This window comes from Terrapene carolina, unplaced genomic scaffold (genome assembly GCF_002925995.2).
Source record: "Terrapene carolina triunguis isolate 2854851 unplaced genomic scaffold, T_m_triunguis-2.0 Scaffold96, whole genome shotgun sequence".
NCBI classification, from domain to species: domain Eukaryota; kingdom Metazoa; phylum Chordata; order Testudines; family Emydidae; genus Terrapene; species Terrapene triunguis.
Genome location: NW_020664447.1, coordinates 62,024,648 through 62,051,730, shown reverse-complemented (window position 1 = coordinate 62,051,730; position 27,083 = coordinate 62,024,648). Strand labels below are relative to the sequence as shown.

Sequence of the window (27,083 nt, the reverse complement as noted above, 5' to 3'; positions counted from 1 at the left end):
GATGAACTGAGATGCTCAGCCCTCACAGCTGCCAGTCTGGCACCGTCCAACAGCCCTGACATTGACTCTGCTGGGTTTGTTTTGGGATAAGGGCAGGGAATAGACACTGCACCTCCTCTCCCTGCTCTGTCACAAACACTTGGGGGGGGGGCGCTACCAGCCCCTAGGAAGGGAGCTCAGTCCTTACCTGTCATTATCCATCAGCAGGGCCAGGCGCCCATAGTCCCAAGCTGCTTTCCGAAGGCAGGAGAAGACCAGGAGGAGAAGCTGCAGCAGGAGAGAGAAAGCAAAGGGTTGATGTACCAGCCACCTGATTTCTAGAGGCCTCTCCATTCAGAGAGGCTGCCCTCCACAGGTGGGCCCAGTCATGACAGCAGAACCAGTCAAAGCTCCTCTCAAAGCCAAATTGAGGTCCTGCTCCAGTGACTCCGCTGCAACTGGCTCCTGGTGACTGCACTCACACACCCCAGCGGAGACCCACATAGTCCAGAGTACTACACTCCCACACCCATCCACACAAGGTGAATATACCCACACACAGGCACACAACCGAGGTGACCATACACACATAGAAAGGCAGAGACCCATATAGCCAGAGCAAGCCCCCCCTCATCTCTCTCTCTCTCTCTCTCACACACACACACACACACACACACACACACACACACACACACACACAAACACACACACACAGAACAAGAGCCACACACAAAGAAACTACCTCCCACCCTGTAGTCAGAGCTGTATGCCCAGCATTGTCACACAATACAACCCTTCCACACCTTCCCAGGCCCAGTTGTACACCCACCGTGGGCACAACACACACTGGAACCCACCCAGATGCCTACAGGCAGAATCGGATACCTGCTGCAGGCTCACATAACACACACACGTCCATGATTATGACATTCGTCTCTCCTCAGGGACTCCACCTGCACACACATGGCCTCGTTGGCACCAGCAAAATCAGGGCCCATAGTTCACCACCTGGCCAGCTCCATTAGCAAGAGCTGCAGTGGAGACAGGGCTCAGGCATTCTGACCACTGTGTCATCTGACCATGCTGAATAGGTGATATGGTGTCACACTTCAAAGTCCTGTGTGCGGTTCTAGTCACGCTGAGTCACTCCCACCCCTGAGGCCCACCTCTTTCCTTCCCCAGCTCACTTGAGGCACTGCCGAAAGACTGGGCAGACACTGGGAGCTGGGGACAGGGGGTAGGGCACCCTGGCACGGCCCCCTCCTCGCCTCACTCACCAGCCAGAGGATGAAGTTGATGGCGAGCACGGTGGGCACGCCGCCGAATGGCAGCCCCTGCAGGACCGTGCTCCGGGAGCGAGCGCTGAAGCACTGCTCCTCTGTGCTGTTCGCCAGTGGGTCCAGGAAGCTGAGGACATCCAGGGAGACGGGGCTGGCACCCCCGGGCGCAGGCTCAGCCAAGTACATGCTGTCCATCTTTGCCTCCACACAGACCCTGCAAAACACCTGGGCAGAGTCCATCAGGGGCAGGATGGAGTTGGGGAGAGGTGGAGCGTTAGCGGGCAGGAGTTCACAGCTACTGCAGTCCTGGCCTTCCCCAGCAGGTGGAGCTGGCTGTGAGCACAGCTATTAGAGCCCCAGCCTCTCTCAGGATGCGGCACCACAGAGAGGAGTGTAGGGCAGGTAGCTGTCAGAGTGAGCTCCTAGCTAGTGCAGTCCCAGCCTTGCCCAGCAGCTGGCGCTGTAGGGATCAGCACAGGAACACAGGATGGGAGAGCTCCCAGCTACACAATTCCCAGCCTCTCTCAGCAGGCGGTGCTGTAGGAAATGGGGCAGGGTTCTGCTGGTGGGCTGCTCACAACTTCTCCAGTCTTAGCCACTAACAGCAGGAGGTGCCATGGGGAATGGGACAGAGGGCTGGCTGCAGGGAAGCTCTCATCTGCTCCAAGCCCTGTCGCAGGGCTACACTCCATAAGACTACACACGATTGTTGTCATTTGGCTTTTCAGATGCCGTCTCATTTTTACTCATACCTGACCAAGGTCCCTCGCTGCCTTCCCCACTCAGTCCTGGCGGCTGGAATCAGTCACTGCCATCACGGTGCGGCCAGTGTGCAGGAGCGAGGCACTGAACCGTTCGCCTGAGCTGCTATGACTAAGAGAGACACTGATATTAGGAGAGGGGCAGACAGGGCTCTGCTCACCTTGTTCCCACACCACCTTAGTTTCACCTTTTGTGGCAACCCAATAAATTACACCTTGACCCCCCTCTACCAATACCCAGAATCTTTGACACTACAGATACGAAAGTCCTGTTGGATCCTCCAGTCCATCTTCTTGCCGGCATATGACTGTTCACTCCGGGATATTTCCTTGGCTTTACTACAGTCCAGGTGTCAATGTCCCAAGCAATGGGGCTCCCACTGCTTCCCCTGGGAGATGACGTGACAGCCTCACAGAACTCGCTGTTAGGAAATATTTATTGCTATTCACCTTCAATGACTTCAACCCTTTAGCAATCCCCTGCTCTCCTTGGGGCTTCCACCCTTCAAACACCTGTGAGCCGCTACCCACCACTAGGTCATTGCTTAGCCAAGCCAAACATACCAAGCTCTTGTAATCTTTCCTCATAAACCAGCCCCTCCATCTCTTTCATTGCTCTCCTCTGACATCCTCCCAACTTGCTGATATTTTTCTGGCCCTGAGGTGCCTGGGATTGATCTCATAGCAGCCATAGAGACAGAGTTCATTGCTTCCCTGCTCCTGGAGGCACTGTCAGAAACGGGGCAGAGGCACTGGCTGTAGGGTGACCAGATAGAAAGGGTGAAAAATCAGGACAGGGGGTGGGGGGTAACAGGTACCTATATAAGAAAAAGCCCCAAATATCAGAACTGTCCCTATAAAATTGGGACATCTGGTCACCCTAACTGGCAGTGGGGTTGCTCACAGCTACTCAAATCCTGGCCTTGCCCAGCACTTGTTTCCCTGCACTGCAAGCCCAGAATTATTTTTCCAAGTGTTCTCGCCTCAGGACTTGTCTTCACTAGGAAATGCTGTGTTAAAACAAAACGACACATTGCCAACCACAACTAACAGGTCAGCATGGACCTAGCTGTGGTTGGCAACGTGTGAGCTGCCTTTGCTCTTCACAATAGTGTTTAAACACAGGAAGGCTTCCTATTGCCAACAGGCCTCAACGGCCCTCCAGAAGTTGGGTCAGCTGGACTCCATCACATCAGACTTATCCAACAGTTGAGCTATTTTAGCATTGTTCTGACTCCATTCGTTTTCCCTGGTAACCAGAGGAGACCTCCTGGTCTGAGCCTCACAGCTAATCCCCAAAGCAGCTTTTTTGGAAAACAGGCACTGTGTTAGCAGCTCCCTGCAGGCACTGGTTTTCTGCCTATTTCCTCTGGCTCTGTCAATCTCGCTGTGATTTCACACTCTTTCCTTCTAAGCCCTCAGCTGATCCCAACTGCTCCTGGCCATTTACTGCATTTAATTAACCCAAGTTGCTCTATACCAGTGGCTCTCAACCTTTCCAGGCTACTGTTCCCCTTTCAGGAGTCGGATTTGTCTTGCGTACCCCAAGTTTCACCTCACTTAAAAACTACTTGCTTACAAAATCAGATATAAAAATACGAAAGTGTCACAGTGCGCTATTACTGAAAAACTGCTGACTTTCTCATTTTTACCATATACTTATAAAATAAATAAACTGGAATATAAACATTGTACTTACATTTCACTGTACAGTACATAGAGCAGTATAAACAAGCCATTGTCTGTATGAAATTTTCGTTTGTACTGACTTTGCTAGTGCTTTTTATGTAGCCTGTTGTAAAACTAGACAAATATCTAAATGAGTTGATGTACCCCCTGGAAGACTTCTCAGTGCCCTCAGGGGTACACGTACCCCCAGTTGAGAACCACTGCCCTATAACTCCCTCCTCAGCCTCTGTCAAGGCTACATTCTGACTCCCCATAAAAATGGACTTTGGGGTAGGAATTTCCCTCTGGTTTTCTACAGTAAAGACTGATGCCAAAAAATCTACTTCTCTGCCACACACCCATTCTCTTTAACTGCCCCCTCCCCTGCATGGCTTGCCAAAGCATGTCTCAGTGCAGCCTCGCTGCTGCTAACATACATGAAAGATGGGCTATTAATTACCTAGATAGTGACTGAGACCCAATGCGGCCCCTCCAAAAGGAAGGGGGGGTCCTTCCCCCACATGCCCTCCAGACCAAATGGACAGTCCTGATTCTGGCTGAGCCAGGGCTGGTTTTGATGGGCTCCTGAGACAGCTGAGTCCAGCCCTCCTCAGCCGGAGGGATGGAGTTTGTAAGAATATAGGCCCACATTAGATTTGGATTTAGCACTTGCGATAGGCCCACAGCATGTGCGCATAAAGAATGAAATCAAGAGAAAGAAAAAAGTTGTTTGCGTTAAACTCATAGTGACCCCAATAATACCAATGTCGTGTTATTTAAGGTTTGGGCTAAGCAACAGAAATAAAGAAAACACGGTTAACTTGGCACCAGGGGTAGTAAATCATTGGCTAGAAATGTTAGTTGGGGAAAAATATGGCAAAGTAAGATAAGGGGGAAAACCCTGAGGAGAGCAGAGTGCAGCCCTAAACTGCTTCATCTGATTCGAGCTAAGGTCCAGCAACGACATCTCTTGCTTGTTATAGTGTATAATGTTTGCTAGGGGTCCTTTGTCAGAGTTTTTCCTTATGCCTCGAGCCACACCATGATGGGAAGGTGTCTCCCAGGTCTGAACCTGTTGCATTTTGGCCAATGCTTATAAACTCTTTTGTTGCTAGGATAGGGAATACAGGTGTGTATATATATGCTTATAGTTGTATTTTGGTTGCAATGAACATCAAATGGCCTTTGGACTAATAGGAATGCCTGTGTGGAAACTGAGTCATGGTAAACCTTAATAAACATATTAGGAAAATTCTCAGTCTGGCGCCTGTTGTTTGGGCGGGGGGAGGGAAGAAATCTAGGAGGTACAGCATCTCCGACAAAAGGTAGGTGAGAAAACCAAGATGAGTAGCTTGTGTGAGTCACTTTTTGATCCTGTCCCAAGCTAGAGGATAGGAGAGTCTCTCAGTAATAACATCACGTTTCTACAGCCTCTTTCATCCTGAAAGTTCCCAAACTGCTCTTGCCCGACAGAGATCACTCACTCTTCCCTGAAATGCATCCACTTCTGAGGTGTAACATTTAACAGCACACAGCAACAGCACACAGCAAGTTGTGGAAGAACCACCCTGTATGCCAGGGATCTCAAATGTTTTCATTGCAAGGGCCATATCTTCATTGACAGACACCCATTCGCCATCACCCGGCCCCGCCTCCAGTCCCACCAGGGATCAGCTAACAGCTCTGAGGCAGCTACAGAGATTGCCTTAGTAGGAAAGCTGCATTAGAAAAGTGTTACATGTATTATTCACCTTTAAGAGTGTGACTTAGCAGCTAGAAACAAGGAGCAGCAGCCAGCACCAGTTTGGGGACCACTGTTGTCTGCTGCTGGAACTGCTGTGTAAATTCAGCGAGGCAGAATAGAATTACCCAAATTGGGCTCTGGGATTAAAATTCCTAGTTTTACTAAGTGCCATGAAATCTTTAGTGGGCACGGACAGCCAAGGCCGCAGCTTCATTTTTCATATAAAAGATGGCACCTCCATTGGCACAGTGCCATGCTTAGGGTGACCAGATGTCCCGATTTTATAGGGACAGTCCCGATTTTTGGGTCTTTTTCGTATATAGGCTCCTATTACCCCCCACCCCCTGTCCCGATTTTTCACATTTGCTATCTGGTCACCCTAGCCATGCTTCACAGAGGGTCAGGAGTGACCCGGGTAGAAGAGGGCTCTCTCCAAAGCTCCCATCTCTGCAATACCTGGAGGGGGAACAGTCTGCATCATTATTATTAAACAGAGAAGTGCTAGGGGCTACCTTAGCTAAAGGCAAACTAGGCAGCTGCCTAGGGGCAGGAGAGGCTGGGCTAAAGCTGAGTGGCACTGCGACCCCATGCGCCAGGGATGCAGTGATAAAGTGGGGGGCCAAGTGCCAGGTCACAGAACCACTCACTCAGATTTGGTCCAACCGGTCCCATCATGATGGAAGGGCAGCCAAGCAAAACCTGAATGGGTGGCACTGTGACCTGGCACTTGGCCCCCCACTTTCTCACTGCACCCCCCACTGACAAGTCTAACATGCCTCCCACCCCCAGCTGAGAACCTCTGTCCTAGAGGGCATGAGAGGGCAGCATGCTGAAGTTTTGCCTAGGGCAGCAGATCGGCTTGAGCAGCCTTTGGCAGTGCTACATAACTCAGCATACCAGGTAGTGCATAATGGCCTTTCTGTGCATTGGAGGAGTGGCAGCAGAGGGAACCAAGATTCCAGATTCAGCAACAGGTCAAATAATAAAAAATACTGTCTGGAGACAGAGGGGCCAGAGTCTCCCACCAGGAATCTGCTGCTCCAGAAATCAAGCACAGTGAAACCTGTATTTCTAGCCACCAGCTCTCCCTGACCACCTGTACGAAGGGCTAACAAAAATCTCAAGCCCTATGAGATTTGCAAGCTCCTCTGCATTAATGCACTCTGCAGCATGTGGCCGTGTACCTGACAAGTGTTCAGGCTCCCCCGTCCCATCCAGCTGTGCAAGTTACAATCAACCTTTTTTGGGTGGCTGAGGAGCAGAAGCTGCTTCAAGATCAGGGGGAACTTTTCTAAATGCGATGAATGTTAATTACAACTCTTAACTTGTTTCAATAGAGAGGGGGCTAAGGGGTGGATCTAGTGAGGGACCCCCAGAAGGCTATGGGGTACAGTGCTTAGTGAGAGGGTTGGGGGGTAGTGCTAAGCCAGGGGTCCCAAAGGATCCAAAGATGACAGTGCCCAGTGAGAGGGACCCAGGGATATGTGTGAGAACCAGTAAGAATTCTCTAAAGGCCTGTTTGTCGTGCCATGCTAAGTGGCCACCTGCCAACATGGATTCCCTATAGAATCATAGAAATGGAAGGGACCTCGAGAGGTCATATAGTCCAGTCCCCTTCACTGAGGCAGGACTAAGTAATATCTAGCCCATCCCTGACAGGTGTTTGTCTATCCTGTTCTTACAAATGTCCAAAGGCAGGGATTCTATAACCTCCTTAGGTAATTTGTTCCATGCATTAGGAAGTTTTTCCTAAAATTTAATCTAAATCGCTCTTGCTGCAATTTAACCCCATTACTTCTTGTCCTATCCTCAGTGCAGGAGAACAATATATCACCCTCCTCTTTAAAACAACCTTTTATGCACTTGAAGATTATCATGTCCCTCCTTAGCCTGCACTTCTCCAAACTTCAACAGACCCAATTTTTTCAATCTTCCCTCATAGGTCATGTTTTCTAGACCTTTAATCATATTTGTTGCTCTCATCTGGACTTTCTCCAGTTTGTCCGCACCAATCTGAAGTGTGGTGCTGAGAACTGGACACAATACTCCAGTTGAGTCCTTATCAGTGCTAAGCAGAGTGGAAGAATTACTTTTTGTGTCTGCTAATACTTCCCAGAATGATGTTTGCTTTTTCTGCAATAGTGTTATATTGTTGACTCATATTTAGTTTGTGATCCATGATAACCCACAGATCCTTTACTGCAGTACTCCTTCCTAGGCAGTCATTTCCCATTTTGTGTGTGTGGAATTGACTATTCCTTCTTAAGTCTAGTACATCACACTTGTCCTTATTGAATTTCATCCTATTTATTTCAGACCAATTCTCTAGTTTGTCAAGATCATTTTCAATTCTAATCCTGCCCTCCAAAGCACTTGCCAACCCCTCCCAGCCTGGTATCACACACAAACTTTATCAGTGTGCTCTCTTTGCCATTAACCAAATCATTTATAAAGATATTGAATAGAACCAGGTCCAGGAGAGATCCCAGCGAGACCCCATTCAATATGCCCTGTGAGTTTGACTGGGAACCATTGATAACTATTCTTTGAGTAGGATTTTCCAACCAGTTGTGCACCCACCTCATAGTAGGCTCGTCTATTTCCCTAATTTGCTTATCAGAAGCACGGTGGCTCTGAGCACATTTTAGGGTTGCTATTCAGCTGGTTCCCTCCTGTGCAACTCTCACTGGCTTGATGGTCACAAGAAGAATGACACAACATCCCCTTCCCCCTCCTGGCAGCAACAGGTGACATCTAGGGCCCAAGCCCAGTCCTGGAAACACAGGATCTGGTTTGGGTCTGTGGTTTTCTCCAGTATCAGTAGAGGGTGAAGTGGTGTCACTGCGGCACTGTGCTTAGTATCTGTGCATTCAGAGGCAAGGCCCTGGGATCCAACTAAACCTGCTGCTGTAGGGATGAGAGAGGATCTAGCCTAGAGAACAGGGCCTGATAGGGTTGGCAGGCTGTATGGAACCTTATGGGGTGCGCTATCGTGGTGCCGCAGCCTAAAGTCAATATGGTTCCACCCCCAATGCCACCTTTTAATGCCTCCAGTCACTGGTGTCTTGGCACCATGGGGCTGGACTTTGCAGCTTGTGGCATGCAGGGTCCTGCACTGTTTTAAAATGATGGCTCCGTAGGTAGCTCTGAGCACCTCATTCCATGAACACTGAGCATGTAGCCAGCACTGGCCACATCTACTGGCATCCTGCTCCTTTCCATGCCCCGTCTCTCCCTGAGAGATTGGGGAGAGGAAAGCCAGGGAGCAATGCTTGGATCTGGTGCAGCAAATCCTGGATCCCTAGGACAGGCTGACTGGGGCTCGGTTCTGTACCATGAACTGTTATTCTTAGTGAGGAGAAGGGAAGGTGCCTCACGACTGTTTTGCTGGGCACGCTTGTTCCCTACCTCCACCCCTCGTGATGTCGCACCCCTATCCGCTGCACCGGGCCATGCCAATTTCCCTGCAAACTGCTAGTCTCGTTTCAACCTTCCTGAAGTGTCCAGTGTGCTACAGCAATGTAACGTGCTGCAGATGTGCCAAGCACTAATATCCTGATTACTCTTAATGCTAGAGCCAGGTGAAATGCCCCTGAGTCTGTTCACAAGCAGTTTGGTAAACTGGGTCTCACTGCTGGTCAGTGTTGGTTTCATACCCTTCTTTTTATTTATATTGCAACCAAGATCAGGGCTCTGTTGTGTTAGGCACTGTACAAACACCCAATAAGAGACAGTCTCTGCCCCAGTGAGTTTACAGACTAAACAGACATGACAGACAAAGGGTGAAAGTGAAAACAGGGACGCAGAGAGAGATTAAGGTAACCCAGCAGCTCAACCAGGAATAGAACCAAGACTGCCCAAATCCCAGTCAAGTGTGCCACCCTCTAGACCACACTTCCCTCTGGAATTTGGCCTTATGTTATGGGTCTGATCCAAGCAACAATGAAGGTGAAAACCAAGACAACCAGCTGTGCTCAGCACTGTGCAACGAGGATGGGGCTTTCCTTGACCTGATGGACCTGTCCATGGGACTAAGCACATGCTTGATGCGTATGGTGCTCTACTCCCCTGGGACCAGATATGATTGGTTTTGCTACAAAACCAAATGAGAATCTCTCTGCAAACAAAATCTGCCTCTCTACAGGAGCAGCAACATGTTCTGATGGAAGAGCCTCAAAGAAAGTATGTGTATGTGTGCAAAACGCGTTGGCTTCCACCTTCAAACCTGGAACTCACCAAGCCTTAAGCAGTTTGGGGTTTGGTTGGGAAAAGTTCCTGTGGATCTAGTTAGCATGCTGACTCACGGGGACACGGAAAGTGCCCCAGAAGCTTCAGTCCCCAGGAGAGGTCAAGGATTCAGACCTTATATCTTATCCAACACAGTGCCACCTAGCACTATGTTGGGGTATTGTGTCCTGTACTCACCCCCACCTCCTCCTACTGGGTTACCCCCACTACTCCCTGCAGAACTGCATCTCCTACCATCACAGTGGGACAGTGGAGTCAGTACCAACTCAATGCCTGTGACTGAGTCACCCGCGCTGCTCCCTGCAGCACCTTGGGTTCTCCTTGGGTTCTCCAGTACTGACTTGGCCTGATCCTGCTTAAAATGTGAAGTCTGACAAGATCCCAGCCCAAGGTGGGATGGCTGCAGGCCATTAATTTGGCCTCCCATCAGGGGAGGTTCTATGTCATCTTCTTGGACTGGCAGGAATCTTTCCCAAGGCTGTGTCTACATGGCTGCCTCCCATTCCTTGCTTGTCTCCTCCTTCCCTTACCAAGTCAGGGTGAATGATACGGTGAGCCCCAGGGAGATGACAGAGGCTCTGGAAATGGGATTCCATGTGCATAGGATAAGTGGTCCCATGGAAAAGGAATGAGCAGGTGCATATGAGTGCGAGCAAGTTAAGCACTTTGAAAAGTGAACTGGGGACAAGGGAATTTACTGCAGCCCTCTTCTCAGCCTGCCAGTGCCCCAGCCCATTGGTCTCTAAGAGAAAAAAGCCCCCACAGAAGGCTGGCGAGGCATGAGTGGAGCAGATGAAGGCACAGGGCCAGTGAGGGTTAGGCACTTCCCTGTAGAGCTGCACTCAATCTGTTCATCTGCTGGGTGCATGTCTCCCTCCCTCCCTTCCCCAGGTAAACAACAGAACTGTCACCATCTGGCATTTTCAGCTGCTAAATAATTCATCTCCCTTTTGTTAACAAGGAGAGAAAGTCTCTGATGGATGGAGCTGCTGGATCTTTCGCAAATAAACAAGGAGGCTCCTAGCAACCTGCAACTCCTGTCCTACCTCTGACCCGCTTTCCTGGAGCTAGAGCCCATGACTGTTTCCATGGATCACTTGATCATTACCTGTTCTGTTCATTCCCTCTGAAGCGCCTGGCAGCGGCCGCTGAGCATGTCAGAAGACAGGATACTGGGCTAGATGGACCTTTAGTCTGACCCAGTATGGCTGTTCTTATGTTATATTCCTTATGAGCACTACTTACTCTTCCTGCCACAGGGGAGAGCCGGTGAGCAAAGGACACAGCTACTCGGGGGATGGGGGGATGCTGTCTTTTCCGACTAGGTGCCTGATGCTGCCCCCTTCCCCACTAGCTATCTAGAGAAGCAGATTATAGCTTTGCTGATCCTCGTCCAGCCAGGAGCAGATTCTTCCTGTACATGCTTCATTTCATTTCCCTCTAAGTTTTCCTATCCACATGCCTCCCAAAGGCAAACCTCCTGTGTGCCCCCCAAATTCAACTCCATGTATATCCCAAACCAACTCCTGCCCCAGCTCCCTGAGCTTAACTCTCTTTTTTATTGCTGCACTTTATAGATTGTAAGAAATTTTAGGAATAGAAAGAGAGCACCCCTGCCCAGCACCCAGGCCCTCCCTCTAGTTCAGCTCCATTCCACCCTCCTCCCATCCAGGCCCATGACCCTGCCCCTCTGCAACTCAATCGCAGCCCCAACTCAGCCTCATTACAATCCCTCCAGTCCCATCACACAGCCCAGAGCCCTGAGCTGGCTCCAGTGCATTATCCAGAACTTTTAAATCAACCTCAATCCCACCCTAGACATCTCCTTCTCCAGATACCAGTACACCAGGCACCTTTCCAGCTAAGGTGTTCCAAAACAAACATCCTGGTTTCCTTACAGTTAATGCTGCAGAAGTTATTAACACTGATGCAAACTACATAACTACAGGCATACTATGAGAATAACCAGCTGAAGGTAATTTACATAAATATTCTATGATTCTTGCTTCATACGTTTGGTCAGCAATATATTGTGGTAATTTCACCTTACACATTCCAATGACAACCTTAGCTCTGTCCTGCAAGACATGCTTATGAACTCTTTCAATGGAGAGGTCACTAATTATATACCTTATTTACAGAGTCATAATCATATTAACGATACATATGTTGAAAGGATTCTTAATTCTGACCCACAAAATGTTCTTAAGGTTACTACTGGAAAGCATAGGTTAATTTCCACGTCATTATCATTGTGAAATACTCTGGTATTCTAAAACACTGTGCTAACACCACAGTATGCAGCAGTATTGTGGGCCACGACTGCAGCATATTAAATCATTTCTTTATAAGGGAGAGCTGGGTTGAGTTAAATGCCTTTTAGACACTGATTTACCCCTTTCCAAGCTGTTCAGTTGAATAACACAAGTATAAATAACCAAGAAGAATACAGCTCTCTGTACCCCAAAACTAGCTTGCCCAACTTCCCTTAATAGGATAAAGGATTTTGGTTTAAACTCTTATCTCTTATTTTGGATGTGTTTAGGAGTCCGCCTCCCTAAATTTCCCCTGAAATGTTCAGCTGGATGCATGGTTATGCTTCCCTTCTGTTCTAAACTGTTGTGTAATATTGTTGTGTGCTGTAAAACAACTTGTGTGTTCTGTGCCAGAGGTGGCTGCATTTCAATGTTGTATGCAGGGATTACTGTGTACAGAGAATTTGTAAACGTCTTTGGGATGAAAGGCCACACAGATTATACTAAGAAGTGAGCATATTCTAATAGAACAAGCCAGAGACATGAAATCAGGAGACCAGGTTCTATTCCCAGCTGTGCCACTGACTCACTGTATGACCCTGGGCAAATCACTTCCCCACTCTGTGCCTCGGTTTCCCCATCTGTAAAATGGGGATAACTCTAATCTACAACGTGGGTTTGTGCCCTAATGTCTATAAAGTTCTTTGATAACCTTCTATTATTATTTATTATTTGTATTGTCATAGCACTTAGGAACCCCAACCAAGTAACAGGGCCCCCCATGCTAGGCGCTGTACAGACATGGACCAAAGACAATGGTCCCTGCCCCAGAGAGCTCACAATCTGCATGTCAGGCAGAGCACAACAGGTGGATGAAACAGCTGAATGAGCTGGGGGCGGGGGCTGGTTGATGAGGTTACAATAAAAAAGAGTTTAGCAGAAAAGCAAAAGTCACAGTGCGTTGCTTGCCTAACCAAGATGACAAGCGAGAGATCCTAAAGACGGCAAAGAAATATATACACAATAAAATAAGAAATTGTATCCAATTTATAGATAAATCTGTGACCTGCCCTGAGTTTTTCTCACTTAATACAGATATTTGTGTTTGGACAAAATGTTCCTCCTTCAGATCTTGTGTCCTTCCTACATTAATAACAACACGTTGTACAGGACATTGAGACCCTCCAAAGGAGGTCACTACAGCCAAGAAAAGAATTAAGTAAATTTACAGCTAGCATGGGTAGAATCATGCATAATTCATCATTCATTTGGCATATTTTGTTTTTTTCCTGTCTACAAACTGTCCATGAATGGCCTGCGATTCTCTTAGATGTGTTATTCAAAGTGATGTGCCAGACAATTTCTGCAAATTTCTGGACATGTTTGTTTCTGGTGTCTGACTGGATGAGCGTAACATGCAGAATCAGATGTCCCATTATAAATATGAAATTTGCTTTACGTGAACGTTGTCCTTTCTCTTGAACATCCCTGCCAGCAAACTCACTTGCTAGGGTATTCATGGAAAGTGAAATGCACAAAGACCATGAACACAGCAAAGCAAATCCTTTGTAAAATTCATATGAATAGTCAGCCACTTTGGGGGACAGTATTTGCCTAGAGCTGATCATAATCCTTATCTATGTCCCAGTGGGGCTTTCAGCTTTGTTTTGCAGATAAGAAAACAGAGGCACAAAGAGGCTAAGAGGGATTGGCTCATGGTGGTCACAGAGAGCCAACCGAAGACGTGGGATTAGAACCCAGCAGCCCTGATTCCCAGTTCTATGCTTTGGCTACTAGATCACACTGCTTCCTGAGCTACACTTTCCCTGCTCTCTTCTCCCCTCTGCCCTTCCTAGGTATGTGCTGGAGGAATTCTCTCCAGCTTGCAGGAGTGGAACGTGGGGAGAGATGTATTGTCAAATCAATACCCCTTAAACCCCCCCTCTCCCCACCCCCAAACTGGGAAGAGTTGATAAAGCTCAGACCTATGACTTTGTGTGATCAGTGGAAGGTCAGTGGTGACCCTAGAGGGGTAGGCAAGGAAAACTGAGCTGGTTACATTGACTCAGCACCACAGACAGGGATCAATAACAAGCTCAGGCTGGAACAGGTACGTCAATATCCCAGTGCTGAGCTCAGCACAAATGTGGGAGATGTGGCTTTACCAGAGGAGGGCACAGTGACCTCTAAAGTGCTTCAACTCAGTCTGGCAGGAAGGCGCAAACACACCATGCCCTGCCCAGGGCACTCCCAATTTCGCACTTGGGCAAAGGGGAGCGCAATGGGGGAACAGGATACCCAAAGCAGGACCCACTAAAACTACACTGTGGGGCTGGGGCAGTGGTGCAAGTAGAATTCATTTCTTACTGGTACGCTGCCACCAGTTAAAGGGGGGGGGCACGTGAGTGCCCCACATGACTCCTCATGTGACCCCACCGTGCTCCCAGCCCAGGGCCCCGCGCTCTCCACCTCCCCATGATCCATCCCACGTTACCTGGGGGGGGGCCTCTGTCCTCCTCCCACTGCGCCGGAGACTTCTGAACCGCAGGGCGCTCCGGAACCCCAGTGGCAAAAGAAGCAGAACCTCGGGTGGCACCACAACGGCAACTCCTCCAGCGCGGCTGTACCACTCCCAGCCCACCCCCCCCAGCCCTGTCCTCTGGTGGGGCTGCTGTACAGACCCCGGACAGGAGACACAGGCACGCAGCTGCGTGAAAGGGTTGGGGGTGGTACAGCCGCGCCGGAGGAGTTGCCAGCATGGGGCCGCCCGGCAGCCCCACATTATGCTCCTCCTGTGACTTTCTGGTGTGGTGTACTGGCTATAAATAGCTTACTGGTATGGCGTACCATACCGTACCACTCAACTTGCACCACTGGGCAGGGAGTAGAGTCTTTACTCATTCTGTCTCCCTATGAAGTTCACCCTCACTCACAGGCGCCAACTTTTGTTGGCGCCGGTGGGTGCTCGTGTTCCCCCCCCCGCCCCAGGCCCTGACCCGACTCCGCCCCCTCCCTGCCCCTATTGGACCCTCCCCAAATCCCCACCCTGACCCCGCCTCTTCCCTGAGCGCGCTGCGTTCCTCCTCCTCCCCCCTCCCTCCCAGCAGTTTCGCGGCGCAAGCACTGGGAGGGAGGGGACAGAAGCAGGATGCAGTGGCGCGCTCAGGGGAGGAGACGGAGGTGAGCTGGGGCGGGGAGGCGGGGCAGGGAGCTGCTGGTGGGTGCAGAGCACCCACCAATTTTTCCCCATGGGTGCTCCAGCCCCGGAGCACCCATGGAGTCGGCGCCTATGCCCTCACTCCTCGGGGTAAAGCCCTATCTTCAGTAGTGAGGGGAGGAAGCCCTATCTCCAGTGGCAAGGGGTGTGTATGTGTGAAGGGGCAAATCCCTCTGCTAGACGTTGAGGTGTGTGTGGGCAGAGGGAGGGAGCTGTGTATCCCTTGCAGAAGCTGGAGCTGCTCCACTCCAACATTTCCTTTGGCTTCAGCCCAGCTCCCTGTCTCCCACCTCTCCTGGGGCCCTGGCCCCTCCTGCAAGTTTCCCCCAGACATGCCCCCCTCCCCAATTCCTCAGCTGCCCCATTTCCCTACTTCAGACCAACTGCCTTCCCAACTGCCCTGGAGTTTTCCAGAATCTTCCTGATCCTTCCTCCTCTTAGTAATGGGACATCACTCCCCTCACAGCACTGCCCCAAGTGTTTGCCTGTTGTTTAAACCAGCTTTACCTTAGAAAAGAATATTTAAAGGGAAACACATTGCCCTTCCTTACAGCCCCCTTCCCCTCTCACGCCATCACCCACCACAAATCCATATTAAAAAATCAGGGCTGGCTAACACCCTCCCACCCCCATCCCATTTCCCGGCTCCCATCCTTCGTACAGAGTTGTCTTTTCAAATCACATATTCTGGCCCAGAACAACTGCTGTCCCTGAGGCCATTCAGGAAACAGGCCCTGGAGACTAAGGAGGGGAACAACCTATTCTGCCACAGAGGATCTGCTGAGGGTGCATCCTGTTGCTCTGGACTGAACAAGAAAAGTCAGGAGTGTAAAGATGAGGTAAAGAGCAAAGTTGAACATGGACAGTGAGTGGACGGCGCATGCTGTCCGGGATTTGGTTCCTGCAAAATAACAAAGCTGATCCCAAAACACAGGATGCAATGGATAGTGACTGTAATGTGATGTGTAAATGTATATAAAGGCAGGGGAATGTACTGAATGTGGGAATGTACTGAGAAGCTCTGATGTAAACCGCTGACAGCCCCAGAAGCTGACCTGGTGCCAGGGACACTATCCAATAAGCAATGCTATTGAGGAAGTGTGACATTCTATACCTTGGGGGAGCGTGCTGTAACCCCCATATTTCTCATTTTCATATAATCATGATCTTACATAGAAAGCATGCCTTGTAAGGTATCAGGGGAAAGGTTATGATCTCCTGAAAGTCATTTCTCTATCCATATATGTATATCATTAATGCATATGAAGTTATGAGAATTGTGTAGTATGGTTGTCACTAAAACATGCTGTAAGTCGGGGGAATCAGCCAGATATTAGCTCCCCAGAGGCAACAGCAAGGAAAGTAACCAACGCCCAGGCGGGGTGTCAAACAACCCATCAACAGCCATTGTCCAGCAAGGGAGCTACAATGCAATGACTCACCTGCATGAGGCCACACCAGGGGAATTGCTCAACCTTGCTTGGAGAGACTCACCTCTCCTGACTCTGAAGATGGAGGGGAGGAAAGCCAAGAGGGAGGAAAGGACATGATAAAAGGAAGAGACATTTGCCATGCTCTTCCTCTCTCTTCCTCTTTCTTCCTCCTACATCTACAGACACCACACCAAGCGACTGAAGCGCTGATCAAAGGGGAGAGCCTGGCTGAGGAGCAACCAGCCAGCCTCTGGTGAGAAGCATCTAAGTTTGTAAGGGCATTGAAAGTGTTAAAATCAGCTTAGAAAGCGTTTTGTTTTTATTTCATTTGACCAAATCTGACTTGTATGATTTGACTTATAATCACTATCTTTGTAGTTAATAAATCTGTTTGTTTATTCTACCTGAAGCAGTGTGTTTGGTTTGAAGCGTGTCAAAAACTCCCCTTGGGATAACAAACCTGGTACATATTAATTTCTTTGTTAAACTGATGAACTTACATAAGCTTGCAGCGTCTAGCAGGCATAACTGGACACTGCAAGGCGGAGGTTCCTAGGGTTGTGTCTGGGACCAGAGATATTGGCTAATGTCATTTGGTTGCACAATCCAAGGAGCAGTTTACATGCCAGAGGCTGTGCATGAACAGCCCAGGAGTGGGGGGTTCTCACAGCAGAGCAGGGTCAGGTTGTCTCCCAGAGTCAAGGATTGGAGTGACATAGCAGATCACCGGTCCAGATAACACCAGAGGGGAACATCACAGGAAGCCCCTTCAACCTCAGCTGCATGCTGCTCTTTGCCCCCAAGAACATCAACTCAGCACTAGGCAGTGTTTGGCATTCTGCTCATTTTCTTTCATGATCCAGGCATCACAGTGCCAAGGAGTGGTCAGGAGGGTAAATTTCTGCATTCCCAGCAGTGCCAGCTGGGTCTCCAGCAGAGGGAGTTACTGGTGCAAGAAAAGCTTCCTCCCATATTTTCCTACTCAACCTTACCAAGCCCCCCTACCCCCACCTCCCTGAGCCCACATCTTAGTGCTGGGATGGCAAGCTCCTTGAGACTGATATCCCAGAGTCTCTACCTCACTCTGATTATCCCTACTGGAATCTGTTTGGGAAACTTTTCCTTTGCTCACAGCCATTTGGAGTGGGCTTTAATCCCATCAGATCCCAGATGTGAGCAGAAAATCTGCCTCTCCATCAATGAGATCAGATCTGGGACCAATCACCAGGCCAGCAGATTCGGGAAATGAGCCTCCTCTCACATCCCATAGCCCCTACACAGTGTGAGCTTCTGTGACGTGAACATAGCCTATGGATCTAGTCATTACCTTGCTAATGGGCTAGGGAAATTAAGCCATGTGTGAAAATCACTACCTCCAAGTCCTGAAAAGAGATCAGACCCCAGTGATTTGGGATATGTTGCCTTCTGCATTAGGACTACATGGCATTCCTCTCTCAAAGAACTACACAGTGCCCATCAGACCCAGATTCCACATGCAACTGTCCCACCAAGAAATGCTTTGATTGAAATGGTGCCTATAGCCCCTGACCAGAGACCTAACACAAAACTACTAATGTCCTCTCCTGCTGTCCCCTATAATCAGGGGAGTCGGCCAGCAATCTGCAATCAAGAGACCCTGCTGGAATGTCTCTCTCAATTGTCTGAAGGGCTGGGGATCCCCCTGGGACCTTAGGATCACCAGGGGTCTGTTGTACACAGATACGGCCCCAGCTCCACCCTTGACTCAAATCTTCTATTTGCACCTACGGTCTCTAACCATGGTGCCTACCTCTCCTGTCTGGCAATCTGACCCTACCACCTTTCCAGCCTTGCTGCAGCTGCGCCTCTACCGACATCTTAGCCAGACCTTCCACTCCTCTCACTTCTGCTATGGCAGCTTCCTTCTCTATGGCCTCCCAAGACTCCAGCTCTCCAGACTCCAGCACCTGCACAGTGCTGCTACCACCTTCTCCAATGCACAAGGAGGAGCAGTCCCATTGCCTCCCTCTCACCGAGCACTGCTGGCTCCAGGAGCATTTCAGGGGATGATTCAAATCTGCCGTCTTTGTTTTTAAAAGCTCCAGGGCTATGGCTCAGAGGACCTCCAGGCCTGTCCCTCTTTTTACTCCCCTGCTCACTTTCTCTGTCATTCTACTACCAGGCTCCTCATTGTCCCTCTGTACAGTGCTACCAGGTTGGTGAGACAGCATTACCCTCTGCAGCTCCCAGAATCTGCAACAGCCTCCCCATATTTCTCCACCCGATCCATGGTCCACCTCTTTTCTCTCTGGCCTCTTAGCGTCACCCTGCCCTGCTGATTATTTGGTACCTAATTCCATAAGGTAGTTGGTCTGAAAGATACTGTGCAAAGGAACGTGGCATCAGTCCATTCTTCACAAGACCAGCCTGCCAGCTACACCTCTACCCCGAAATAACGCTGTCCTCGGGGGCCAAAAAATCTTACTGCGTTATATCGAACTTGTTTTGATCTGCCGGAGTGCGCAGCCCCTCCCCCCCGGAGCACTGCTTTACCGCGTTATATCCGAATTCGTGTTATATCGGGGTAGAGGTGTACTTCTCTCTGTCAACACAGGCCCTTGCATGTCTCTTGCTCTTAAACTTACTTCAGGGCAATGCTACCAATGTTACCATCTAACCGACAGGAAGAGGAACAGGTAATGTCACAGCTGGAGTGGATGCAACCAGGGACATGCAAACAGCTGTGCAAACCTGACCTCTTAAGTTGAGTCTGTTGTGTCCAGAACTATATTGTCAAAGTCCCAGCAGCAGGAAAAGTATCTTGCCATGTGGGAGCTGCAGTCTCAAACCCTTGCTGGTAGCAGCCTCCTTGGTGAGAAGGGAGAACAGCAAAATGAAAACCCAACGGAAAGGAGGTGGCATGAGAGGAGGGCTACAAACCTATTTAGACAAGTCAGCGAAAAACCTGCAGCCTGAGATCTTGCTGGGACCAGCCTCTGCTTTTCCAAAGGAGAGAGCAGGGTAAGAAGCACTCCATCTGACAGGAGCTCAGCCCATGCGGATCCCATACTGGAGTTAGTCACTCAGTGTGATCAAATCTCCTGAACCCAGCAGCAGGGAATGACAAGCACATTCCAGTTTACAAATGGGGGAAAATCATCCATTGTCTTCAGTGAAGTTACATCAGGAATGAGTTTGACCCATGGAGTTTAGTGCTGGTGAAAGGTGCCAGTTTGACAACCTGTAAGACTAAAGTTCCTCTGCTTATCCACATGGCACGACCAGGATGGCCAGTGGTATGGCATGGGGTCCCTGAACAGCCATCAGTGGCTAAATGAAACTGAAGCTCAAATAGTGCGGCAGGGAAGGGAGGAAATAATGGTGTTGAAATTTGTTTCCTCTCCTCTTTCACCTTTCCCTTCCTCCTATTGTCTTTTCATGGGTGTAGGCATACAAGGGGTGGGTGATGTGGCTATTTAGATCCAAACGGTGTGGCCAGTAAGGATTTTACTATGTGCAGCTCAGGATTACGGTCATCCAATCAGAACTGGTCCTTCAATCTTGACACAAACCTTTTTCTTGTGTGCAAACAAAAGGAAAGTATCAGCCTCTCTCTGAAGCCAAGCATCTCTGGATGTGAGGCTGTCCTCTCAGGCTACAGCTCAGGCCCCCTGGGGGGGGGGACGGAGGAGGGGTAAGGTGCAAGAGGGTTCCGTCTAGTCCTTGGAGATTAAAGAGGAGTCAGTTTCCTTTGCTGCTGAGGACTTGGCAAAACTCAAGAGCCAGTTTTACTGAGGACAAATAAAAGGGATGAAAGGGATGACTCCCTCTCTCCTCCACCCCATTGTATGATCAACTTCTGGAACTCACAGCCACAGGAAGGCAGAGTGTGAGATGCTGGATTGTTTTCTTCTAAAGGGCTGGATAATTTTGTGACCAATAACAACATTAAATGAGTGAGATAAATGATATTTTTCAAGTGCCCTACCATGGTGCTCAGGGCACCCACCTCATCAATGACAGCATGAGTTAACACTAGCACACACTGCCCTGTTGCACTGGAAATGAACGCCACAAATGTAGAGGGTCAGCTGCTGGAGAAAAGGGAGAAGGAAATGTGATAAATACAGGGCTGATCAGGCCAGACTGAAAACATTCTGAAGGGGAGAAAGAGGGTTCAGATTTGATTTTAGAAGTGTGAAGGGGAGGAGTGAGATGTGTGCAGAGGGAAGCAAGTCCCACTGGATGCAGCCCTCCACCAGCCATGGCCCAATTGCCTGTGACCCAAGCTGCCCCTCAGCCATTCCTGAAAGCTAGTTCTGGGGAGCCAAAGGAGGGGAACCAAGTCTCATGCTTTGCAGTGGAAACTGATCCCTCGTCAGACTCAAGACGAACCTCACCCATGACATCTCAGTTTAACTCTGCATAACTGGCCAAGAATGCCCAAGAGCTCTAGGGAGCTTTACAAACATTCACAAATTCAGGGGACTCACCCCATCTTTCAATCTGCAGAACAAATGAGAGACTCTCTTCCCCATGCACACGACAACTCCCACTTCCTGCTCAACCCCCCCAAATCCCTCAGGACCTCCCTCCAGTCACCCTCCCCCCCTCACTTACTTCTCCCAAGGTTTCATTCTGCAGCTCACCAAGGAGGGTGCTGTAGTTTGAGAATCACAGAAGGGGTGCAGAGGGGAGCAGGGACTGCTGTCTGCTTTCCCGTTACTGGCCAGCGCAGGCTGGAGCCGAAGTAGGAGGTTGATCAGAATCTTGCGCTGCTAATTTTGAAGATTCTGACCCCAAACCAATGCACAGACAGCTCCTCATCAGGGTCCCCCAATGGAAACAGCCCCACACTAGCAACCAACCAGAGGGCTGCCCCAATTTACGATTAAAAGATGCTTCTCAAAGGCACCACTGCCTCCAACCCCCATGCATGCACAGCCCTCATTTTAAATGGAGGGACAACAGGGGAAGCCTGAGTGATTTTCCTGCTCTCAAGAGAGGCATGTCAGGCCCATGTTTAGGAAACCCTGCTACAGAGTCACATGAACCCAGGGGCAGAGCCCCGAGATTTGCTTTCTGAAACCAACAAGCCACACAAAGGCAAAAGTCTCCTGTAATGTCACATACCGGCTGAGGTGGCTGGAAGGGGTCACACCGCGGGCTAGCGACGGAGTCACTCCGAGGACAGCAGCAGCTGCTTCTGGAGGGGTGGTGAAAGGTTTTGTCAATTCCTCCCTTCCCCCCACACCTCCTGCTAAACTTCCCACGAGCAGCCTGGGAGCTGGGAAACTCTCCTCCACGCAGCAGCTGTGGCCAGAAGTCTCTGGAGACGCAAGACGAGAGATGGGTCTCAGGACATTGGGGCCATTACGGCATGTGTGTGGGCTCTGATGCATGAAGAATTGGCAGCCTGCCCCTACTTCTCTCCTCCCTCCTGCATCTCTGGGGATGCCGGGGACGGCCCTGCACTGGCTGACAGAGGGGGGGTTGGATGGGCTAGATGTCTCAGGGCATCCTTCCCAGCTCTCATTTCTATGCTTAATTTTGCTCTGGGGGGCCATGGCTACACCAAGATCCTCCAGGTGGAATCAGCATCCTCCCTCAGCCTAGTTCAGTCTTCTCTACCGCCAAGCGCTAGCAGCGTTGCGCTGTCTTGGTGCCACACGAAGCAGGGACGCTCAACATCTAGAGTGACAGACACAGTGGGAGAGAGGACCCGACAAGCCTCCCTCCCCCCACCCCGCCACTGCAGTCATTCATCAAATTCATACGATTCAGCACTAGCTATTTAGTCACTCCTGCTGCAGGGAGGCTGTTGGCTTGGGCTAGCGAGGGCACAGCTTGCGAGAGGGGAGGAAGGGAGGTGGAACGGTCTCCTGTCCTGCCCCCTGGGGTATGTTATAAGCAGCTGGTTACCTGCCAGGCTCAGAGCCAGCAAGGGTCAGAGCAGTGTCACCGCAGAGCATGGAAGGGCTCTTCCCTACTGCATGGGGTTTGATTGGCATCGGCTGTAGCTTCTCCAGAAAAACGTTTCAGTAAGAGACTGGTACAATACTACAAGACCTTGCCCCCCACTGGGAAGCAGGAGCATGGCGTAGTGTCTGAGCACAGGCCTGGGAGCTGCTAGGTTCTAATCCCAGCTCTGCCACTGAGTCACTGTGTGGTGAGCCTTAGGGGAGGACTTTTCCTCTCTGTGCCTCAATTCCTCATCTGTAAAACGGGGATCATGGCACTGAGCCAACTCACAAGAGGGATTGGGAGGCTGCGTGGAAAGTGCTTTGAAAATAGGAAGTTGTTTGTGAAGCATGAAGGGATATTAGAGGAGAGCATGTTTGGCCAGAGAGGAAGTTCGCAAAGGAGACCACTCCTGGGGTAAAAAAAAAAAATCACCTTTTAACTTTGCTCTTTATAAATTTTGCCTCTTATCCCAGGCTCTCAAAGCATTTTATGAACACTAATTACCTATGCCTCATAACCCCTCCCCCCATGCATGGTACAGCATCCTCATTTTACACTGGCCTATGCTTTTCACCTTCATTCCTCTCTAGAACTGGTATGTAGTGTGTTAAACAGCTGTCTCATCCCACCCCAGAGGTGGCTGTATCTTCGCGGATGATAAAGTGATCCCTGTATATAAAGTTTGTTGAGATCTTCATATGAATAGTTTGGTGCTTATTCCACAACCCTGCACACACCCTCAAGGTTTACCATTATCTCACTGTGCAGGGTACATGCAGGTGTGTCTATACCCCTGCCATTCCAGGAGTTGCAGCCTTAGCATCTTTGTGAAATGTAATTCATATTGAGGTGGTAGTGAGGATGAGGAGGGATGGGGAGCTGCCTTTGTAAGAAGCAGATAGGAATTCAACTACACACATTTCAGATCCCTTAAAAGAATGGTGCTACTGAGACTGGAGGAAATGTTCTGTAGTGGCTATTGCGTCTGTATCACCACTGCCCTCTTCTGGATGTAATGTCAGACAGGCATGTGTGTGCATGTGTAAGAGAGACTATTGGCAGAAGCCCAGCAGAGAGCATATAAATCCGATATTACTGTTCCTTATGGACCATACAATCAGCTAGGGCCAGTGTATTCAGGGCTAATGGTTTTCTCATAGCTAGGCTGGCAATCAAGATATTTGTATGTGTTTAGTAGAGCTGACAAATTTTTCAAAAAGGAAGTTTTGGGTTGAACACTGTCCTTTTTTCTCAGCTGGAAGTTTTCATGGAGAGCAGTTGACATGCTCAGATTTTTTGTTTTTGTGAAATTTTTCATAATATTTTTAATTGCAATCTCTGTCCTGATCCTTACTGAAATGGTTTTCCACAAGTTCTGTTTACTGAAAACTCGGGTGTGCGCATACAACAATGTCAACATTTGAAAGCTGCTGTTAAAAAAAAATCCAACCCACATTTTGACAAAAAAGTAAAAAAAAAAAAAATTGCAAAATAAAAAACCCCCAGGAAAGAATATGGGTCTGTTGTCAACTCTGCAATGAAAACAATGGACTTTTCCACAAAAGTTACTAGCTGGAGTTGAAAAATGGATTTAGCAAGTGCCCTTGTTACAGAAACACAAACCTTCTGGAGGCAACATGTCAAGCAGGCAGCTGGGATTCTGTTCTCTGTGTGTTGCACTTCTCCACACAAGAAGTTTGTCTGCCAGGGAGCGGTTTGAGAGGATTCAGGATGGAGGGTCAGGCCACGCTCTGAGCTCTCTCTCATGGAGACTTTAAGAAAAGCAGCTAAGAGCACATGTCATCTACAACATGGATCTGCCGGGCTGAAAGTGCCTGTTTGTCGCAGTGTGTTGAAAACAGAACGTGGTGCTTCTCCCCAACTCTTCCTCCAAGTGTAGGTAAGCAGGCGGAGTAGTTGCAATTCCTCAGCAGGGAGCGTACAAGCACTAGGAAAGGGGAACCTTGGCAGAGCGGAAGTGTAGCTCCTCCCTTCCCACCAGGCCCTGGCCTCCAAACCTCATACATCCATTGCCCGTGCTCATTGTGTGAAGCTGTCCTGCTCTAACTCCAGTCTCCCTTTGGTCTGTATTTCGATATCCTGCTGTGCACACACTGTGCCTTTACAGTAATAATATTTAGCACTTAGGCTGCACTTTACATTAGCAAAGCACCAAACAAACGTTAACTAATTAGACTGTAAGATCCCCAAGGCAAGGACCAGTTGCTTGTTGGGTGTCATTCACCCTACTGCCTCAGCAACATTTAACACTCATCTGTAGTGTTAAAAAGGCTGGTGACAATCACTACTCCTACAGCTAGGGAAACTAAAGGGTTGAAGTGACTTCCCAAGTTACATAGGAAATCAGTGGCAGGGCTGGGAACAGAACCGAGGATTCCTGCTTTGTAGTCCAATGCTTGCCTATTGGGTTATCCTGCCTTCCCCTCCACCACACCACAGCAGCCAAGGGTAAAGGATCTCCCTAATACCTAGAAATGCTTCAAAACATCCTGCGTTCACAGAGAGTCAGACAACGCCCACCCCCTTCACCTCTCCTTGGCCAGCGTCTGGCCTGCTCTATCGGCTGAGCTCCTTCCCACTCATAGCCATACACACTCAGAGACACAAGCATTGAAATGAAGAAGAGTCTGGGAAGAGTCTCTCTTTCGCTGTGCAACAGGCACCAGGTAGAAATATAACCCCTCTGTGGGGAATCCAGCTACCTCAAGAGTCAGTGAGAGCCTGTGGGAACCTTACTGTAGAATACTTGGGTGTTTTCAATAAGGGTTGGTGGGATTCTGGAGTGTCGTGGGGTGGCGGGGAGGGCTAGGACACTCACTTTCTCTCCACGCCCCTTGCTGAAGTGGTAGGAGCCCATCTAGGGAGCTGTGCCATGTGGGGAGGAGAATGGAAGCGTGTCCCCTCTCAAATACTGTATGACAGCCAGAGCTCAAAACAGGCCAGCTGACACCGGTGTTTGGCCAGCCCTCTTGGTAGTGCTGAAGAAAACTGGGGTGTTCTCTTGTTGTAGGGTAGGGGAACCTCACTGCAGTATACAGGCAAGAAAAGGGAGTACCTGGTGTCCCCTCGCATGTGCTTCGCCAGATACATGGGGAAAAAAGCACAGTACAAAGTAAAATACAGAATTGCTCAACCTCCAAACACAGATAACACAGCTCCTACCAGGCCTTTACAGCTCTGCTCCCCACTGAGCTGTGATGGCGTCTGAGGCATGGTTAGCTTAGCAGTGCGTACAGGCCCCAGCGCATGCCCTGCTGGGACAAAGAGACCCAGGGGACAAGTGTGAGCATGGTCATGATTCAGATATAGGGAAGAGTCGGCCAGCTGAACGACACGCACTGGGAATGAATGGTACAACTCCGGGAAGGCGACCCCTCTCACCCTCACCTGTCCCGGCCCCACTCACCCCCAGCAGCCTTCGCTTTGAATTGAGTTTAGTCCTGGCTTGACAACCCTGGTGCCTAAGGGTTTCTGTATATCCCCAGAGGAGGGGCAGGAGCAGAGCTAGCCTCCTGCTCACCTTGTCCTGGGAGGGCCCCTCTAGGGCAAGAGAACAGTTTGTCCTCCACAGCCCATTCCAGGGTTGGCCCCTGTGCAGAAATGGCCCACCGGGGGCCAGCTGCTCTGCAGTGTGGATTCTTGTCCCACTAGGAAGCACTAAACCCATTTCACACAGGGCACCAAACAGCCGCCCAGTGGCAAAGACGGTCAAACTCTGGCTATGTCGGACCCAAATGGATACCAGGCTCTGCGTCTCCCACTCACAAGTCCCTGCAGCACCGTGTGCCTTCGGCAGCTGTTATCGAACAGAAACAATGCACTGGGCAATGCCCGAGTCACTGATGGCAGCGCTGTCTCCTGGCCACAGAGTCAAGGAGGGATCTGAAGCAGTACAGTGAGCAATGCTATGGGACACCTAAGGTTTTGTAACCTAAATCTCCTAGGCCAGTGAGGCCATAACTCACTCACTGCTGCCCCCTCTCAACTCCCTGCTCTGCCCCCTCCCAGTGGAATACCAGTGTCATCTGCTCTGTGTGGCAGCAATCAGAAGGGAGAGAGAGTGCTGCACGTAGGAGGATGAACTTCGTCACAGGGGGCTGGAACCAGCATTGCTATCGCAATTATTCTGCCCCTTGCACAGAGACCCAGACCTGCCAGATCTGGAGACTCAGTTGGGGCAACAGAGCAGTAGGGGGGAGCCCTGCAGGTCTGAGCTGGGAAGCAGGACACAAGGGGAGCAAGCTCTGAGAGGAGGGTGCTTCACCTCCCATGCACTTTGTTGATTTCAGCCACTGATCGCTGCTGGCTGGCTGTGTGGGCGGGCGGACCGCGTGGGCGGATTAGAGAGTGTCAGGCAGAACACACTGCCATTCCCAGCTCCACTCAACACCCACACAGGCAAGAAGACTAAATACAGACAGACAAACACACAGTGACCACCCTTCCCCCAAACCACAGAAAGGCCAGGGAACGTGCCCGGGAAGCTATGTCTTGATTCCAGGCCCACGGAGAAGAGGTGTGAAAGCCCTGGGGA

General features: G+C 49.9%; 1 protein-coding gene across 2 annotated transcripts in view; it reads right to left on the bottom strand.

Annotated features, from left to right (window-relative positions):
* The window catches only part of TMEM63C (transmembrane protein 63C), a 68,303-nt gene that overhangs the window by 24,687 nt on the left and 16,533 nt on the right, over positions 1–27,083 (bottom strand). Inside the window, exons 2-4 of one of the 2 annotated variants that reach the window (XM_026651462.2) lie at positions 2,012–2,126; positions 1,257–1,484; positions 188–267 (exon numbers count right to left, since the gene is read on the bottom strand). In XM_026651462.2, the coding sequence (XP_026507247.1) occupies positions 188–267; positions 1,257–1,454 (278 nt within the window). In that variant the 5' untranslated portion in view covers positions 1,455–1,484; positions 2,012–2,126. The remainder of the gene's footprint in view (positions 1–187; positions 268–1,256; positions 1,485–2,011; positions 2,127–27,083) is intronic. The other variant, XM_026651463.2, reaches the window with a different exon arrangement.